We start from the raw sequence: 19,930 nt of genomic DNA on the forward strand, positions 1-19,930 counted from the left end.
AATGCCTCTCATTTCAAATGTCAGCAGGGGCGCCTGGGTGGCTCAGTAGGTTAAGCGTCTGACTTCAGCTCAGGTCATGATCCCAGGGTTCTGGGATCAAGCCCTGCACCAGGCTGCATGCTCCCTGCGAAGCCTGCTTCTCCCTCTCCCACTCCTTCTGTTTGTGTTCCCTCTCTTGCTATCTGTCTCTCTCTGTCAAATAAATAAATAAAGTCTTTAAAAAATTTTTAAAACCTCAGCAATTCCCCAACTGCCAGAGGCAGGCGAAGGTGATACTCTCCTGAACATTCAGGTAGCCCAAGTTAGACAGTTTGGAGTCCAGCAAAATGAGCCCATACCCTGACACCTTATGTCTAATCTCACTGCATTCTAGCCAGAGTAAAACAAGATCTTTAGGGTGTTTTAATATGCATTAACAATAAATCTGGTGTAGCTGATCGTCTTCCAATATTTTGTGTTTTTTTTTTTTTCACTAGGGTGTAACCAGCGACTTTTTGTGACAAGATTTTCTCTAACATTTTTAAATCAATTTCATTTTTAAAGTAAGTTCCCCAAACTGGAAGCCTTGGTTATCATCAAAAGTCTCTTCCTTGGGGAGAGATTCTCCATAATCATATCCCGGGTCTTACTTCAGGATTGGCAGGTGGGAATCTTCCACAAATGATTCCTGGCAGCCGAAGAGGCAGTGAGCTGTCTCTCGTGGTAAAGAGATGCCCAGACTCCATGAAGTGTGACAAAGTTGCCCTGCATTTTCCCAGAGCCTGAGGAAAACTCAACACAACAGCAATGACAAGAAACCCAAAAGACAAAATGAGGCCTACCTGCCTCTGGTGTGAGCATTTTTTGAGACTTTAAGTATTCCTTCTTCTCTTATTTTATAACATTTCCATTGTAGTAGAACTGCCATGGAGAAGGAGAGCTAGAAATACTGAAAGAATGGGAGAATGACCTGGGTCTGAGGAGAAAAATGCCGATGTTGTGTCCCTGACACCTCAGCTGAAGGGGCAATGGAAATATGACACTGTGTGGGGCCACACAGCCTGTTTCCATAGCGTCGCAGGGTCCTCTATGGCAGGACCAACTTTGGGGGCATCTGGAGATGTCTACAGATACCTCATAATGCCTGTTAACATTTCCTTTTTAATCTCATTTAATTGATTACGAAGCTTTCAGCTAAGACAGAAAGGGCCACCTGGAGCGTCTTGTCAATTCCCCAGACGGAGTCTTGCACCAAGCAAACTGCAAACACCTGAAGAGGCAATGTAGGAGCCAAAAGAAAAAAAAAAAAAAGGCTTAACAAACCATTCTTATTGTTAGTAGTGGTCTTGTTCTGTTCCTTAAAAAGATTACATGGGCCTTAGTATTTCAGGAATCCCTGAGAATTATTTATGGGAAAGCAAATATGTTTGAACATTTTAGCAAAGGAGAGAAACGTATCAAAGCTCTGGTTCAGGAGAGGATCGTTCTTGCTTCACCTCTACCTATAGTGGAAAATACGGCAGTTACTTTCAACTTAAATATTTCTCAAAAGTGTCCAAAGGATCAGGGCTTTATTCAGTGAGGCTAAACAATAACTTCTCCATAAACCACACTTCCGGGGCTTATAATCAATTTCAAAGCTTATTAAAGTCTTTCATTGGAATGCATATCCAAATCAAAACATTTAACCTTTTCAATTCAAAAAAACTCAATTCAAAAGAACTTTCCACCTCAACTTTTATGGCACGAGATAGCAGACCGGAGGGTACATAAGAAGGACACAAAGCACATATTTAAAATGCATATCCCTGGCTTCAACCCAGAGATACCAACCCAAGTGACTTTAATACAGATGGGTCAAGGCTCCAGGCTGAAAAACATTTCTTTAGACTTTAGACAACTGAACAGAAATTGCTAAATGCCATCCATCCCTTCTTGTTATAGAGCTTCTTGAGGAAACATTCCTGTCTGCCTACTGGTCAGAAAGAAAGGAAATTTTGTGTGGTTAGCTGTGTCCTTTCTCTCTCATGAGGAAAGCAAAGCCCCCGGCCCAAAAGAACTCCTCTTAGGTCTTCTTGGCCCAAATTGGTCCTCATGGCTGGTGAATGCTGCAGGGGAGGCTGGGAGACCTGACCACAAGACTGTCATGATCAGTCCAAGCGCTTCATGACCCGTCCCCTGGGGCTTGGCCCATTGCCACCCTCAACACAATCATGACCCCAACTGTAAAGAAGGTGGAATAAAGGCCGGACAACTCCTAGTTCCACCTCGAAAGGGAAGGCAGCAAACATATGCTGAATACCTATTATATGGAAAGTTCTGGAACAAGTCTTAAACATTTTTTGAAATTTCATTTAACATCATACCCCAAACCCCCTATAAACAGAGCTCCTTACTTTCACCATATCACCTCTGCCGTCTTTCAGAGTTATCACCGTGATAAGTCCTTACTCGAGACCCCTTTTCCCAAAGATTGCCTTTGAAAGTTTCCATTTAATGTAATTTTAATCACTCAAAACTGAATTTCCAAGTTCATCTCTAAGCTGTATTATCTTTTCTTTATTGAGGTTCTTCATTCTCTTTTATTTCTGGCAGGAACAGAAAACTTTATGAAAACTTTAAGCACAGTACTTTTAATCCATTAGAGATAGGAACAAGAGGAACCAAATCCTTTCCCTATTGTTCTGAAGATTTAAAAATATAAGGAACTTAAGAGTCCCAGCACAGCTATTATTCAGTATATGGTGATTGCCTTGAGAGAATGCGGCATTAACATTTTTCTTTTGTTCTCATTTTTTAAAAGGAAACTAAATGCAAAGAAAAATGTTAATACAATGCACAGGCTACGAATTAAAACATGCAAGTCAGGAAATGCAAAGGTGAATGATCTCAAAGGATACTCAGCTCAGGTACACTGACCCCACACATGGTGATCGGTCAGCATGAAACACTTGGTGTTTCTGCCAATAAATCTGACACTCTGGCCACCAACCTTTGTGAATCTATAATTGCCTGGATAGTCACTCTAAGTGCAGAAACAAACTACTATTGGAATTATTGCTTTTCTAATTTGTATTTATTTTTATTCTCTGCATTTTATCTACTTTATATTTGTATTCGCAAATTTTTAGTTGCTATGACCAGAAGAAATGTCGCTGAGTCGACATGACACTAAAAAATCAGGTCTGTTCAGTGAACAGTTCAGTCCACCCAGCCCTGAATTGCGTCTGACTGAATGTCTGACAGTTGAATTATTTGGACAAGGGTTGTCGTAAACAACCCATCTCACTCCCATAATAGGAGGCAACTGAGCATACGTCACCCTGATTTCTTTGACTTTGTGGGGTTAAATCTGGGATGTGGGATGGTAGGGGGACATGGCTAAGGGAAGGGTCTGGGTCTCGGGTCTCCTTCCCTTAGCCACGTCCCCCTACCATCCCACTCCCCTCCAAGTCACAGAAGGGAAGGGCGTGGAAGGCTGAGAGGTACAGACGAAGGATGGTGTGGACCGCTCCATTCCCAGAGCCTTTCCCCTCCTCTAGTAGCTCTGCTGTCAGAACCCCATGCTGGAGAAGTAGTGGTCAGTCTAGAGCAGGGATTGGCAAATCTTCCTTAAAGGGCCAGCAAATATTTTCAGCTTTTCAAGCTGAAAGTCCCAGACTCAACTGCTCAGCTCTGCTTTGGGGCACAGACGTAGCCACAGACAATACTTAAATGCCCGGAGCCGTGTTCCAACACAAATGGGTTACAAAGACAGGAGGTGAGCCAGGTCATCCTTGGCCAGCCCCTGATCCGGGGAACTCAGTTTATCTTTTTTGTATTTTATCGAGCACATCATCCATTTTGTAGCTCAGGAACTCAACATTGTTTTCTTTTTTCAATATACATTGTCCCCTAATTCTACTTTCTACCTTGTCACCACTATTCTAGCTGATTCTATAATTTATCCTTCTAATCGTAAGCTTCTAGTCCCTACTTCAAATTTTAAATTTTTATTTATTTATTTTAAATAAAATTAATTTATTTATTTTCAGACAAACAGTATTCATTATTTTTGCACCACACCCAGTGCTCCATGCAATCCGTGCCCTCTATAATACCCACCACTTGGTACTCCAACCCCCATCCCCCCCCCCCCCCCCCCCCCCCCCCCCCCCCCGCCACCTCAAACCCCTCATTGTTTTTCAGAGTCCATAGTCTCTCATGATTCACCTCCCCTTCCAATTTACCCCAACTCCCTTCTCCTCTCTAACACCCCTTTATTTCTCTTTACCTGTCGAGGTCGCGCCCCTAAGATGGCCGGCTACATAGCCCGAAAGCACGGACAGCCTAAAAAACATCCGCCCTGGCCACACGTGACCTCGTGCTCCTCACATGGACACCTCTGTGATTGACTGTATACCTCCTGTTCGCATGAACACCTCTGTGATTGGCTGTTATGCCCTATATAAGGCAAGGGAACTTCCCCGCAGGGGAAGGAGAAAGAAAGAGGAGAGAAAGATCGACCAGGGAATAAACAAGAGCTTATGCATCGACCTGTGTGTGTGATGCGTCACCTCTGCAGGCAGGGAGGGAGAGCGTGACATTTACCCTCAATCACAACCCCAATTTCCCCAGCCATGTTCCATGGGGGAGTACAATTGAGTCAGCCTATATGAGCTGTAATACCCATATTAATTAGTGATTGCTGTATAACAAAGCGCCCCAAAGCTCTGTGGCTTAAAATAACCACTTGCTATCTTTCATAAATCTTTGGGTCCGTTGATGAGTTAAGTCTCCCCTCACTTTAATTTTCTTGTTATTTTTGGTATTTATTATTCCAAATGAACTAATAAAATTATTTCATCTGAAACTCAAAAATTCATTGAGGTTTTTAATTGCCTCGAACATTTATTAATCTTGGGAAGACTGACATTCCTGTGGTATTCAGTCTTTTCACCTAGTACCATAGCAAACTGCTTCAGTTTTTTAGATCTTGCTTTTTATGTTTTCATAACATTTTACAGTTTTATTCAACTAGACCCGATTCTTCTCTTCTTAATTTGTTGCTAAGTACTTTACAGGTGGTGTGGCTATCGTCACCAGGACATTTGGGTTCAGGCACATGGGAACTTCCGGAGAACTCGGAACCCAGACCCCATAAAGAGAGGGCAAGGAGAGACGGAATAAAGAAGCAACCTGCTCCAGAGGGGCAGCGGCAAGTCTACTGAGCCAGGGAACTTACCTCAGAAGCTTGACTTTGCAGCCTGAAGGTGAGTAGCTCTAGCTTCAGCCCACCGAAATCTTAAAAGATTATACAGAGGCGTAAACAGAATTCACTCATATACAAAGATAGTCCAGATAGTCCCCTAAACACCGGCTCTCTCAAGTCTGTATCCTTGAAACCGGCTCCCACTCTGGGAAAGGCGAGCCACAAAAGGTACCTTGCAAAGCAGAGGGGAGAGGTGAGGAGCCTCCAGGTGCCCGGGGTCAGTTCCTGGGTGAGGAAGTCACAGTCTTCCTACCACCTCCTCCAACAGTTTCATTTGTACTCAATTATTATTAACACAGAGATTTTTGTTTTAGACCATTTATCCTACACCCAACTTCTTTATTATTTCTCATCTGTCTTCTAGCAAAATGATGTTATACTCTATTTTCATTTCAATTCTCATTTTTTAAACTTTGGTTTTCTCCTTCTCCTTTCTTAATATTCTTCGCTATGCCACTTATTGTTACAAGCCCTAAACAAAATAATACATGTGAAGCACTTAGCACAATGTCTGGCAAATAAAATAGTAAGCACTCAGGAAACATTTGCTGTTAAGATTTCAATGATGTTTGTTAAGATAAATTTAAATTTTATACTATATTCTTTACTCATCATCTTACTCTTAGCTATGAGATTTGTTTTGTAAAGATTTTATTTATTTATTTGAGAGAGAGAGAGAAAGCACAGAGGGGAGAGTGACAGGGAGAAGCAGACTGCCCACTAAGAAGAGCAGAGCCTGGACTGGGGGCTTGATCCCAGGACCCCGACTGAGATCATGACCTAAGCCGAAGGCAGCTGCTTAACTAACTGAGCCACCCAAGCGCCCCTTGAGATCTTTTGACTATATGAACTGGAAAAGAATCCCTACGTGCATAACTCTGGGAAACAGTATACAATTTTGTACTTCATATTCCTAATACATTATATCCCTAGAAGATGAAAATAATTAGCTAATCCATGACGCACCATTTGTATGGCAATTCTATAAGTCAAATATATTTAAGATTTTGTGCTTGATCTGAGGTGTCAAACAAGCTGAACTCAGCTTTTACAAGAAAAGTGTAATGCTTACAAATGCAGCTTTAATATAACTTTAAGTTATATTAAGTATAATTAATTATATTAAATATAACTAAGTTATATTAATTAAGTTATATTAATTAAATAATTAATTGATTTAATTAAAGCAGACCTTCCTCATTAAACTTAATGTTGAGAATAAACTCCTTTCTAATCCCAACTTCCACTCGTTACATTTTTTTTTTCAAGATTTTATTTATTTATTTGTCAGAGAGAGAAAGAGTACAAGCTGGGAGAGCAGCAGGCAGAGAGAGAGGGAGAAGCAGGCTCCTGACTGAGCAGGGAGCCTAATGCGGGGCGTGATCCCAGGACTCTGGGATCACGACCTAAGCTGAAGGCCCACGCTTACCCGACTGAGACACCAGGCATCTCCCACTCATTAAGACAGCTTTTGATGGTTTCCCAAAGTGCTATTTTTTCAATGATTTTCTTTTGCATATGAATTAGTCGATGCTTGTTTTAGACAAATGTGTGTATTTTTCTTTTTTCTCTTTGCAAAAATGTACTTGTTTTCTTTTTTTTTTTTTTTTTTTAAAGATTTTTTATTTATTTATTTGACAGAGAGAAATCACAAGTAGATGGAGAGGCAGGCAGAGAGAGAGAGAGAGGGAAGCAGGCTCCCTGCTGAGCAGAGAGCCCGATGCGGGACTCGATCCCAGGACCCTGAGACCATGACCTGAGCCGAAGGCAGCGGCTTAACCCACTGAGCCACACAGGCGCCCCTGTACTTGTTTTCTTAATCTAGAAAACACAGGAGAAATTGGACACAAGGAGAAAGGGAAAAAAGTATGGCTGAACCAGGAACACTGTTCTGACTGGCTTAGATTTGTCTGTGACATTAATGTGTAGTCACTTTGTTCAGTAGGCTAGAGAATGGCATTATGAAGCAAAGATTACAAGGTCTCCTCTCAGATACTGGTATCACTGTTTCTTGGCCAAAAGACTACATCTTTACATATAATAATAATAATAATAATAATAATAATAATAATAATAATAATGATGGAGCAGTGCTTTTCACACATTCTCATATAATTCCTGACTATAACTGTCACTCCATAGGTAAGAAAATTGAGGGCTATGAAGCTGCAGGTCACAAAACCAACAAGGAATTGGTCAAACTTTATTCCCAAGCCTGAACTCTTAAGCACAAAACTGTACTCTCCTTTAAGCTTATTCTTTGGCTTCAGCCAAAACATCTAGATATCTAAGCTTTTAACTTTTTCTCTCTCCAAGTTCTTTAATGGGTGCATTTGAGTAGCCCATTGGAATTAGCTCACAACGTATGATCAGTTAACTCCCTCCATCTGTGTTGATGTAGTACATAAATATCACACAAAATAGCACTATTCAACTCTGAGGCTGAAAGTCTTTTAGGACAAGTTTTGGGAACCCGGGCCGTGAAGCCAGGTATCAGACATAACTTCTATTTTTTTTTTTTTTAATTACTCAAATTCAGTTGGTTTTCCTTGGGGGAGCTGGTTGGGCAGCAAGGCCCCAGTGTGTTTACTTTTAGAGATACCTACGTCCTTCTGGGCAACTGGAGTGGTTGTGCTCTTGGAGAACACTTTTCAAAGAGGATAAGCCAGAGCTGTTGTGAGAAATGCAAAGAGGGAGCCCATGTTCTAGCTCCTTTCGGGGAGATGTCTTCCTTTTCTTGACAAAGGCAGATCATTTTAGATGCTTCAGTGTTGGTGCATATCTGAGAGATGAAGATCCCTGATGAAATTTTTCATGTTTCCTATTTTGCTCCCTCAAATCTAGGCCCTAAGTTCCCTGGGAATCCAGGGAAGCAGGAAGTCAGGACAAGGAGGGGGCTTGGATCTTCACACACCCTGCTTAATCAGCCTTCAGGTATGTATCTTTAGGGAGGCTTTTACTTCAGTTGAAAGAAGACTGACTGGGAGCTAAGTGGGCAGGATGTTCTTTGTGCAATTTAAATATAATTATATTCAAGACAAGAATGTGTGGAGCAGGGAATGGAATCCAGCCGAAACATAACCAAAGCGGTTTGTATATTTCTAAGAAATATACCACACACATAAAAGAGGCCCAGTGGCCAAATACTTCCTTACTTTGTGAGCCAACTCACCCCTGGATACATCTGTGCTAATAAAAATAGACCATATGTGGGGAGCATGACTTCCGAATTTTTCTTGATAAAGTATCTGAATGCGGACTTCCAAGAGATAGACATAATTGCTCTCCTCTTGGATGAAAATGAAACTCAAATATGTGGTCTTGATTACCAGAGCAGAACAGAGAATTGACAGATTTAAAACATTATATTTCTGCCAAGATGATTGCACTTTCTTTTCCTCCGTCCTTTAAAAAAATAATCTTTTTCCATTCCCTTTTCCAGCTGATGGATAGATAAAAATGGCACTGAGATTTCCAAGACCACTTGGCAAGAGAAGTTTGGTAAAAGGGTTGAATGTTTTAAAAATTGGTTTGTACTTTTTATGAAACAGGAAGAGGAAAAATTAAATGTCTGTGTGTATCAGAGTTGTAGAGTAAAGACACTCATACCAACCTGTGGACTAGCATCACTGGGTGCTTTTATTTTCTTCCCATCTCTCTGGAACACACAAGTGTGTGGCCAATCCCAACGGCCCAGGCACCTAGGATCACATTTTCATCATGTCCCTCTTTGGTGGGCTGGAGGCCAGGGGGCACAGTGGGAACGAGATTCAGAAAGGACAATTACATGATAGGACAAAAAGTTCCTCGTTAGACCACATTTCACCCTAATGCTGTTAACTTCTCTTCATGTTTTCATCTTGATTTTACGAGTACCTTTTTGTAGTTTCAAAAGGACAAGTTTCCGAAGTGCCAAATATATTTTTTAATGTTTTCTTCTATATTTTAACTCTTAAAATATGCTGCTGAAATTTTAACTATCAAGATTTTTACATGAAATACACGTTTTCCTCACATGTTTATATTATAATCAGGGGTTTTGGTGGCAAATAATAGAAATTCCAGATAATTTTGGTAGCAAAGGAATTTATAGAAGGCTATTGGGTATCCTATAGAATTTGATGGAGAATGCCTAAGAATGAGGCTTAGGAAATGATCAGGAATGAAAGGAGGCCGGTATGGAGGACTCATCCAAGGTCATACCACTAGAATATTTGTAGATGGGATATTACTTCTGCACAGGAGACCCCATCCCCAGGGATTCCCCTTCCACTAGACACTAGCAGCCCCCAGAATTTCAGCTCTACCACTGCCACCATGAAACTGTGACTCGTATGGTGTTTATTATCTAGGCATCACTCTCCCTATACATTCAACACTTTAGGTAGAGTTTCTAAATTAGTCAAGGTGCTATGTTATACTTTAGCTGCTTGTGGTTGGAGAGGGGATATCTATGGGGCCCTTCAACCTTTGTAGACTTACATAAAGGAGTTCTCCCTAAATAAAGAGACCTAGATAATGTGGCACCAAAAACCTATCAACGGTCACCTCTAATTGTTCCCATAAACATACCTATGCATATACATCACCCACTAGTGAATATTTCTATTCAGTATCCACTAGTGAATAAACCTAGCCACTAGAAAGCATCTACTCATAGTCTCCATTCTATTTATCAACTTTCTCACTAACTGAATCCTTCTGTAATCCATTTTTACTTTTTTTTTGTATTTTTCCTTCTATTTCTCTGCCCAGTGGCATTTTATTCTCATTCACCTTAATATACTATCTCCATGTATACTCTGCCATCTTTTTAATTTTTTTTAGATTTTATTTATTTATTTGACAGCGAGAGAGAGAGCACAAGTAGGGGAAGCAGCAGGCACAGGAAAAGGGAGAAACAAGCTCCCTGCTGAGCAGAGAGCCCTACACAGGGCTCAATCCCAGGACCCTGGGATCATGACGTGAGCCGAAGGTAGCTGCCTAATGACTGAGACACCCAGGCACCCATGCCATCTCTTTTTAATGCTAAATTTTAAGAACAGATCATGATTATTTCATAGAGAGTATGATTACAAATCAAAAATGCTGGCATCCCCAGGATGCCTAGGTGGCTAGGTGCCTACGTGGCAAATCAGCTAAATGTCCAACTCTTGATCTTAGCCCAGGTCTTGATCTGAGGATCATGAGTTCAAGCTCTGCACTGCACTCAAAACTACTTAAAAAACAAAAAAAATGCTGGCATCCCAACCACAATTGTATATCCAGCTTCTAACTCAGCATCTCCACTTGAATAGTCAACTTGAGGATATCCTACAAAAGCAAACTTGATACACTGCCTCCTCCCCAAATGGACCAAGTGTCATTCCCCCTAACTCCCTCTATCGGGTCTCTATTACTGGTACCACCACCTCAGGTGTTTAAGAATATGAGAGGTATCTGGGGAAACTGGTGGAGTTTTTGGATAGACTGAGAATGCGTTATTCTCCCACTTAAAAATTCACTATGAAACACAGTGCAGGAACTAATTATTAGACTCCAGAAATGAAAGATGCCTGCAATTTCCCTCTTCCATCAGAAATGTCTCTCAAGTAGGAAAGGTTTCATGTAAACAAAACAAGAAACATCACATAAATAAGAAGCCAAAAAGTTTAATGTTATTGAATAATGAAAGTTCATTCGGGGCTTACACAGATCATAAGAATAGATTATAACAGCTAGCTGAGAGATCAATAGCTTTTTAGACGGAAAGGAGAAAGCAGTTTATATTTTCAATGTAGAAAAAGAAAATCTAATTGCTACAGATGTTTTGTAAAATTCCTAAAACAAAGTCTAGCCAACTTTATTGTTTAGTGATTTTTTTCTTTTTTCAAGGGATGAAAAATGAGATTCAATGTGTATACTAGTGGTTACAACTAATATAACAGCTTGAAAAAATCATAAGACAGAAGCATAAATATAATATAAAAAGACAAGATTTTAAAATTGTACTGTAGGAATATTAACTATAATAAGTGGAAAAGATACATTAAAACCAGCAGTGTGTTACACTAGTTCAAAACAAAACTCATAAGGCAGACCAAAACTGATGCTAGTTAAGGAAAGTGGTCTGTTTTTAGGAAGTGTATCCAGACAGACACCCCCACAAAGAAATGCCAACAGTAATTATGTGGTCCCCTCTTGTTACTCAGTTAAGTGTCAAAGGTGGAGTGACTAGGTCAACAGCTTAAGCTTTCTCCAAGGATTTGTAGTATTCCATCAGCACAGTCCAGGCTTTGGGAGCCATGAAACCTTCTGGAGGCTTCTGGCCTTCTCGAGCAAGTTTGCGCATCCGTGTGCCTGAAATAAATTCATAGTCTTCGTGGCTGAAAGAAAAAAAAGAAAAAAAGAAAAGAACATGATTTCCCATATTTAGAATCTTAGTGACAGTGAAACTTTAAAAAGTTTTTGTTCTTCTGTTCATGGTAGTTAAGTTTAATGGGGAAAAAGTCTGGAGAAACATAGTACTTGTAAAATGAATGACTGATCTGATTTCAGATTTGCCATTGAACAAAAAACACCATGCTATCAGACATTACCCATTTTTGGAACTTGGAAACAAATTTTAATTGAAATCTTTACTAAGATCATTGTATATTCACATGCAATCGTGAGAAATAATACAGTGAGAGCTCATGTACCCTTTACCCAGTTTCCCCAATGGCAGCATCTTGCAAAACTATAGCCTAGTATCACAATCAGGTTATCAGTATGGACGCAACCTACCAACCTGTTTCAGATTTCCCTAATTCTACCCAGGCTCTGTGTATTTAGTTCTATACAATTTTATCACCTATGTAGGTTCATGTATCCACCACAGTCAAGACACATTAACAGTTCCAAAACCATGAACATCCCTCGGTTTGCCCCTTTACAGCCATACCCACCTATCTCCCTTACTCCTCCTCCCCAGCCCATGCCAACTAATTTAGAAGTAGAAATTTACAAAAACAAAGTATTAAACCCAATTTAGCTTCCACAGGTTGAAAACTTTTTAGGACGTCTGAATCTGAAAGGTCAAATGCATAACAGGGCATTAAGAGAAAAACAGTCATAGTTTTACAGCAAAAGCAAGTTAAGTAGCAGTAATTGATACTATCCCACTGATAAAATACCATAAAAATGATGTTCATTTTTTCATCTTCTTATATTCAAAAACACACAAAGGCCCTTAAACCCCTAAGTACTGAGCACCTATGGCTACAGTCTACTACGTAGTCTACTAGGAATTTCACCCTCTTCCCTCAGACAAGGAGAACCAACCTACATAGCAGACCAGGACCCATCAAGAGCTCTAGATCACTTAGGGCACCAGATCACAGGCTGTGTTTACTCCCAGTTAGGAGCTATATGCTCCCTTGCCACTTCATTATTTGTGGCGTTAACCTGGGGATCATAGATCATAAACTGCCACATGCTTCTGGAGGGACGCCAAGTACGTGTTTTTAACTAATAATCACACTGCCAGGAATCTACACTAAGGAAATAACAAAAACACACAAATGTTATGCATAAAGGTAGCTAGTTGAACATTGTTTTGGGATGGTAAAATACTGTAAATGACCTGAAGGCTGAAGGTTCTAAATAAATTATGGTACAGCACTGAGTAAAATAATCAGGACACAAAGCTGTATGTGTAATACAAATGCAATTTTGTTAAAATACAGAGTGTGTGGAAAGAAGACTATAAAGAAATATAACCCAAATATTAATAGTGGTTATTTCTATACAGTATTATTACAAATGCTTTTAATTTTGCTCATGTTTTCTGTGCCTTTCTACAATGATTTTTATCAATTATCAATATTAAAATCAAATAAAATATCAAATATCATTTTTATAAGTAAAAGCTTATTTTAAAAAATATCTACCCAAAGTGAGTTTAAATAATTTTCAGAAATTTAACCTTAACTTGAAACCTCAATTATTTGGCATACTGCCCTGAGGAGCAGATAAATAAGATGCTGCTACAGTATTACGCTTCCTACTCTGGTCTCAAGGTAGTTATAGTGGCTATTAATGCATACTTACACAGCAGCATTAACAGTTAAGAGTATATCTGGGGGCACCTGGGTGGCTCAGTGGGTTAAAGCCTCTGCCTTTGGCTCAGGTCATGATCTCAGGGTCCTGGAATCAAGCCCCACACTGGACTCTCTGCTCGGCGGGGAGCCTGCTTCCTCCCTTCTCTCTCTGCCTGCCTCTATGCCTACTTGCGATCTCTGTCAAATAAATAAATAAAATCCTCAAAAAAAAAAAAAGTATATCTGAATTGTGCTAGAGACACAGAAATATTTATGACCAGTGATCGGGTACTTATTAACTTTCCTATCAGGAACTCAGTAAATATTTGGTAAAATATAAAAGAATGAAAAGGTATATGTACAGACAAATTCTACTAGTTCAATGTAGAACCACATATAGTCTTAATGAGTCACTACTCTTCATCTTCTGGCAATAAAGGGGGAATACAGGGTTTTTTATTGCTGTGGTGAATTCAAGCTACTTGTACATTCCCTTTCATCTAAATCTCGATTACTCACACTAGAGATTTCTACATGACCTTCATAATGATCTCTTCCATAATCATCTTCAGATGTCTTCCGACCTTGCTTACTTCCACTTTAGGCAGGGGAACCCACATACCACCTTCCTAACCTGGTTCATTTAATCTACTTAGGAGCCCTCAGACAGTGGGCTCCAGACCAAGAAAGACCAAGTTTTGTGACTTCCTCATGATCCAAACCAGGAACCGGTTTCTGGTTTCTCTTTCTGCTTTTCTGATTTTGTCTGTGTGCTTAAAGACCCCATTGCTTATGCGGCTTCTAAACCTTGCAACTGGTGGTATGACCACCAGGCTCTGTGTACCTCTTTCACCCGGTCTGGCCCTATGCCTGACCTCAACTGTCAGTTCCTAAGATCAACATGATTCTTTCCTGAATCAAGTTCTTCCTCTTCGATTAGCTGTTGGCCCCACTACTCAGGGAGATACCCACACTTTAGTGAATGCCCCAGCCCACTTTGAAACATTTCTAAAAATTTTATTCTGGAATACTATACATGGAGGATAGCAATACAAAATGGTGTGACTCATTTCATCAGTCACAGGAAAATCACTTCTTACTGTTAAGCAGAAAAGTACTACTCAAATTCAGGCGTGCAACATCTTCCCCTTGTCACCCTGCCTGCTTCCTATTCCCTCAACTACCAAAAAGACAGGAAGATATACACACGCATTCAGCTCAACATTTCAGCAGCTCTCATCTGCTTAGGTAAAACCTCTTTTAAATGTCTATAAATTCTCAGTGATGATCAATAAAAGTGAAAGGTTAACAGATATTCCTTAAAAGATGGATCCAAATAGTTTCAATCTAGGGGCTATCTCTCACTGCTCTTATCTGTTCAAGGTGCAAGACAAGTCAGATCTTCTAGAACAGAGGGGCCCATGCAGAAGGCTGATTACCACAGTTGACTCGGGAAATACGCCAACATCTTTCTCTTACACAAATGACAACCTATAGGGAGAAAAAGAAATTGACTGTATGTGAGATATGCCTAGAAAAGAAGCAAGACTGTGAGAGGAGATTTCAAAACATTCAGTAAGGTTGGGCTTAGAAACAATCTGTAAATTTATCAACACTAAAATGAAAACTGAGTTGGAGAAACCAGGCAAGCTCTCCAAAGAAAGGCGACTTAGTAAAAGTTAAAGCATTTGTCAAAGGAGTAGAAGGAAAACCAAGACGATATGGAGGTCACAGAAGAAGAGAAATTCTCAAGTTGTTAAGGCCACAGAGAGGCTGAGAAAAATGACCATGAGGAAAGAAACCCCACTGGACTAACAAATCAGAATTTTTTCCTTAACTGAGGAATTTTAGTAGATGGTGAAGAAAAGAGAGAGTAGTAAACTGGCAGAGAGACAGAGTGGAAAAAAGAGGAGATTTTTTTAAAGGAAAAGGTAGGTCTTAGCAAGCACTAACTCTATAGGTAGAAAAAAATAAATGGCAAGATTGAGAAAAGGGAGGAGGATGAAAGCCAGGAGAGAAATGAAAGATGGAGAAGGAAGTCTGGCATGAAGGACACAGGAAGGGGGGCTTGGACAAGGAGGAGCATCGGGGAAATAAGAAACAGCGACAATAGGGGGTTAGAAAAAGACGAGGCAAGTTAATGCAGGATGGTCTCAACCTTTTCAATAAAGATGTGAAGCCTGTCTTCAAGAGTAAGAAGAAGCTATTTGGGAATGGATAGTCATAATAGAATCCATTAACACTGCTGATTTTCTCTCCAAGCCAGCCAGGTTACTGCTGAGGGGAGAGCCAGAGGGAAAGCCAAGAGGGTAGAGCGATCCAGAGAGCTATCCAACTGTATCTAAACATCCTCACTCCAACCTAATGCAAAGTCAGTTCATTTAGCTCCGGAGGTTCACTAATTGGCACCCTAAATAATCTTTGCTGAGGAAAATTAGGACCCTAGAGCTTTATGGCCACATTAATTTTAAAGTCTGATTTCAACAAAGGAAACCTTGTGTCCCATGCACCACGTGCTGGTTCTTGAAGGCAAAGAGAAAGATGTGAGAGCATGGCTGTGGGATGACTCTGTCCTGACTATCTGATGAAAGGAAAAAAGCCAGACCAATTACAGCCCTTTCTCTTCCCCATGATGCCAAACTGTCTGGAATCCAGAAGTTTGCTTGCATTCCTTCTGAAATTGCATTTTAAAACCAAGGTCCCTGGGTACCTCTCTTCCTGACGCTATTTCACACTCCATCTGCCCTGCATGCCACAAACATTTCTTCATCACATGAAATGGGAGTTTCTGTTCCCACATGGTGGCGGTTCCACTCCACCCTGGCTACAGAAAACACATTTATTTTCCTCCGCCTCATACTTGTACTGTCACAGAAGGATTTACTTTTTATCAGAAGTCAGGTGCAAGGACCTGGCACAAGAGTCACATTACCCATAATCGAATTTTTCACAGTTCATCTTTAATTAGGCATCACCTTACAGAAATAATTAAAACAAGTGAAAATTCAGACGTGTGGGGAATAGTCTAAAATTAGCTCTCCACTTTACCTGTGAGTAATCAGCAATCTGCCAGAAGCAGAGAAGGCTACTAAATAAATGACCCCGAGGCTTTCACTACAAAGCAATTCTAATAAGCCATCTAATTACACAAGTTAACCAATCTCCCATGGCACCTGAAAAAAGAAAACACAAATATGTTGGATTTTTTTTTCCTTCTCAAAACCACTTGGTCGCAGATTCTTATAATCCACAGCTCTTCAAGAAAGAAAGGGGCTCAAGTGGCAGGGAGGGGGAAAAGCACGCCATCGAGCAAGCTACAAGCGACCCTGTGGGATGCACCAGCATCTTGTCCCATGTGGGATGTACTGACTACATGTGGCCAGCATCTTGACTAACTCCAAAGTACAATGACTCTTGGCCACTTGTTGAAGATCTTAAATCTTTACAAGCATCTGCTGTCTCTTAGTCCACATCTGCGGCCATCAGAGCCACCAGCACGAGCTGCTCAAATGGACAAGAGCTGGGGTCAGCAGATGGCCCATCAAGTGTATCTTTTGAAGGTTCATATTCAATTAGATCAGCTCATTAAAAAATGCTAACTGGACAATAAGCAATCAGAGAAACAAAGGTCAATTTCTTCTCTGATAGAAAAATTATAGTAGTAACTTATAAGTGAATCTAAGAACTATTTTGGTTCTAATTAACTCTTCGTCCAACTTGAAAGCAGCTCATATATAATACTGTGTAGACCAAAACACTAAGAATTCTTAGGCATGAGGTCAAGAGTCATCTCTTCAAAACCAGATAAAAAGTTACTTACGGCTTTCTTTCTAGGAACTAAAAAGCACCAGCTAGCATAATACATGAAAAATTTAACAATTTTTAGTTTCAAACCAGAAACCAACTGAAATACACAAAAAAAGTAGTTATCTGGAACCTACTTAACAAAATCCTTAATTCATCATGTTTTCCTCCCAGCATCCCAATCTTGTAAGTAAAAGCTAGAGAACAGCTCCTGTTAGACATTCAATCAAATAACAAATTTCCAGGACTGTCCTAAAAACCGTATTGAAGTCAACTCAATTTTCGTCACCAAAGAGGGACATGAACCCTCTCATCTACCACAGTGTAGATGAACGGAAGCCTTTAACTGAGTGCCAACGGACAGGTTTCAGAAGGACCCAAAAATATCTTAGTGGGCAAAATGGGGCTTCTGTGCTTTCAACCGGGAATAAGAGCATCACCATTTTCAACTGCTTCTGAAAGAAGTCTCTGATTACTCAATAGTAGATTCCAATACTCAAAAAGCTAAACTCACACACCCTTAGACGGCCATCATCCACATCAAACTGCCTGGTGTGAGGTCCATGGCTGAACTCTGGCAGTAGGAAAACTTCCTCTCAGCACAATGCCCTCCCCTCTTCTGAACAGAACACCAATGCTCCTGGGTCCTTCCAGTATACAGCCTACTTGGTTACAGGGTATAGACAGAGAATATATTTTCAAAGGGTTTTTCAAAACCAATGACCCAAACAGCTTATGCATGGATGAGTTAACCAGAAAACAAGGTAAACCCAGGACACTGCTAGGTAACAAGGACATTGTTTTGACTGTATTAAGTAATTTCCTTCGTATTTGTCACCAGGATCTCTTTGTCTTGTGATTTGTTTCCTACTTTTGAGACACATGTGACTATCCCCATTTATTTAGAAGCCAGGACTTCTATTACTCTCAAAACATGCAGATCAGCTCCAAATATGAAAGTAGAAAGTCTGGAGAGATTTTTTAAAAAGGGGAAAAAAGGAGCATATTTTGGACTTGTCACTAATGATGAAATAATTAAAAAGAACATAAGTATCCAAATATGCCAATATTCTTACAAATCTTTGAGTCTCAACAGAGGTGATTCTGCAACCTCAGCTCCCCCTCCCCAGGGTAAGCATCCTAGAATGCACTGGACCCCTCACTCAACCAACAAATTATCTGGCCCCAAATGTCAATAATGCCAAGATTAAGAAAGCTTGCTAAATGGCGTGTTGTTAAGAAAGAAACTGATTTGATATTGCTATAATAAGGAAATTCCAGTCCTACCTCCAAAGGGGCAGAAAACACAAGAAAAGTGAGAAGATCCCAAAGTCACAGGAAAAAGAAAAGCAGATTGGGGGGAAAAAATCACAATACCAAACATAACACTGGTGGCTCCTCCTGGAGCTGTTTGCAGGTAAGTGAGCTCAGGGACGACACGGCACCACCCTACACTCTGAGGGGAGACCACAGCCAGGCCTCAACCATGCAGCATTTGAAAATCCTGCTGTAGAAACACTGTACCCCGTGTGTGCTGGACAATAGGCACAAGAGGTGGGACCAGGTATGACAGGCAGATGCTACCTAATGACACGTGTGAGCTGTGAGGAAGCCTGTGGGCCAGTCTTGCTCTGCAGCATCGTGTGGCCTCCAGGCCCCCCCACTCGGCCCTGCCCTGTGCACACAGCCACTAACAATGCGTGGCACAGCCACCGCAATGTGTGCAGAGAGCTTCGAATTGCATGAAAAGATGCTCATGAAAAGTAAGTAATTAAAAGCAGGATAAAAAAATTCAACTGTGTTATAAACTCAACTATGTTAAATGGATGTACAGAAAAAGAATAAAATCAAAGCACAGAAAAAAAATCAAAGTACAAAGGCATGAGTGTTATTTTTAAATCATTAATATTGGGTTTTTTTGCCTTTTAAGTGTTTTTAAAATTTTTTTAAAACATGTGTTTGTTTTGTTTTCTTAGTTGGCTGACCACTGAGGGGACGCATCCTATTCATTTGTTACCACCCAAAAATGCATCATAGGCAGAGTACCCCACTCACCCAGAAAGAAGCAACCTTCCAGGAACAAAAATTTGAAAGAGAAAGCACACATGACCGAGGACTATTTTCCTTCCGCCAGGCTGCTTTCCTAAGCACTAAGTAAGTATTTTCCCATTTGCTCTTTCTACTTATTCTCTAGCACTTACAGTTATGTCCCTTTATCTCATACGAGCAGTCAAAGCTGGCCAGGGCTTTGGGGTAGAGAGAAGGAGCAGATCTTCGGCCTTTGGTTCAAGGTAACTTTGGTGTCCCTGGTGTTAAAAATAATAAATCTTCCTCCCATACAGTTTATTCTAGCACAGCAGAGTTCTAACTGGGACCCTTATATTGTCGGTTACCTTTCAACGCATGGCTCCCTTCCCTTGCCCCCACTTCTTTCCGACGTTACAACTGATTAAAAAGCCAGAACATGAGTACTACTGGGTTTTATAATGAAAATATCACACATTTCCTTAGGATATTCTACCTATTATTTTTAATATTAACCGTGAGAGAAAAAAAGTTACTTTTATTTTACTTGTAGAAAACACAAGCTTCTCACTTCTCTAGAATGCTTTCCAAGGAGGGGGTCTATGAAAGAATGTACTACCACTACAGGTCATTTGCAATGAGCTACACTAACCAAATGATCTAAAATCGTGAAATTATCTGAGTGAGTCTAACCTAATTACTGGAACCTTTTGAAAGCAAAGACTTTTCTCAGCTGGTAACAGAAGGGAAAGTCAGGGAGATCTGAAGTATAAGAAGGATTTACCATGAAGAAGGTTCTATTGCTGGGATG

General features: G+C 40.4%; 1 protein-coding gene and 1 long non-coding RNA gene across 2 annotated transcripts in view; one reads left to right on the forward strand and one right to left on the reverse strand.

Moving 5' to 3' along the window:
• The first annotated feature begins 5,151 nt into the window (after window positions 1-5,151).
• The window catches only part of LOC116584571, a 34,619-nt gene continuing 19,840 nt past the window's right edge, over window positions 5,152-19,930 (forward strand). The window contains exon 1 of the long non-coding RNA XR_004283237.1: window positions 5,152-5,231. This is a non-coding gene — a long non-coding RNA (uncharacterized LOC116584571). The remainder of the gene's footprint in view (window positions 5,232-19,930) is intronic.
• Window positions 10,866-19,930, reverse strand: part of PAPSS1 (3'-phosphoadenosine 5'-phosphosulfate synthase 1) — a 99,295-nt gene continuing 90,230 nt past the window's right edge. The window contains exon 12 of the mRNA XM_032333085.1: window positions 10,866-11,595. Within this exon, the coding sequence (XP_032188976.1) occupies window positions 11,457-11,595 (139 nt within the window). The 3' untranslated portion in view covers window positions 10,866-11,456. The remainder of the gene's footprint in view (window positions 11,596-19,930) is intronic.

This window comes from Mustela erminea, chromosome 2 (genome assembly GCF_009829155.1).
Source record: "Mustela erminea isolate mMusErm1 chromosome 2, mMusErm1.Pri, whole genome shotgun sequence".
Lineage (NCBI taxonomy): Eukaryota > Metazoa > Chordata > Mammalia > Carnivora > Mustelidae > Mustela > Mustela erminea.